The following is an 866-nucleotide window of genomic DNA, read 5'->3' as shown; positions in this document are numbered from 1 at the left end:
CTAGAAGATCTTGCATTCGTTGATGGAAAATAGCTTCCTTCTATTTCGTCTCCGGGCCTGGTTGACTGCTGTTCGGACAGCACATTCAAACACCTGCTGTACTCCCCGGTTACTAAGGGCTGAGCACTCCAGGTAGCCCTTGGCTCTCACATCCTGGGCAAGTCTCTTCCCTTCTATGGCATTGATGCAGGAAGCCCTGTGAGGTCCCATTTCTCTCTGGTCAGTCTGTGTGGCCACAACCAGCACCGGGGTACAGGGTAAGTTGCTCCTGATCTCGCTAATCCATTTGTTCTTCAAGTTGAGGAATGAGCTATGGTTGGCCACAGAGTAGCACATTAATACCACGTCTGCTTGCTGGTAGGACAGGGGGCGGATGCTTCTGAAGGCGTCATTGCCAGCAGTGTCCCAGAGACCCAGGCTGATCTGGATGCCATCCATGAAGACGTCGACACCCGTGTTCTCATACACCGTGGGTTTGTAGGCCTCCGGGAAGGTCTCGGAGGTGAAGCGCACCAGTAGTGAGGTTTTCCCCACAGCACTGTCGCCTACCAACACGCACTTGATAGAGCTCAGCATCTTCCCAGTCTGAAGTCGTATTTAAGAGTCCAGGATCTCAAGGGAGAGAGCCCTCAATGGCTACTAAAGCAGGTTCCATATAGTAGGGAGACAGCAACTGGGGCTTGTGTTCTCAGAATCTCAGACACCAATTGCAGGTATCACTTCTCCGTCTGCCCAGGTGAGAGGCAGTGATTTCTTGGAAAACCTCTGAAGCTTGGCTGCCACCTGGACAGAAAGAGAAGAAGGAAACTGAGGTTCTCCTTTCTGACGACGAGAAGCATCCTTGTTAACAAACTAATTAAGAATGG

General features: G+C 51.4%; 1 protein-coding gene across 1 annotated transcript; it reads right to left on the bottom strand.

The window, feature by feature from the left end:
- RHOH (ras homolog family member H) lies at positions 1-576 on the bottom strand (the record flags this gene model as incomplete). Its single annotated transcript, XM_080918245.1, has 1 exon — positions 1-576. One exon carries the CDS (start codon positions 574-576, stop codon positions 1-3), a length of 576 nt encoding a protein of 191 aa, XP_080774371.1.
- Positions 577-866: the final 290 nt, after the last annotated feature.

The sequence above is a fragment of the Micromys minutus genome (genome assembly GCF_963924665.1).
Source record: "Micromys minutus genome assembly, chromosome: 1".
Lineage (NCBI taxonomy): Eukaryota > Metazoa > Chordata > Mammalia > Rodentia > Muridae > Micromys > Micromys minutus.
The sequence above is the reverse complement of the archived record's forward strand: the minus strand, read 5'-3'. Positions and strand labels throughout refer to the sequence as shown.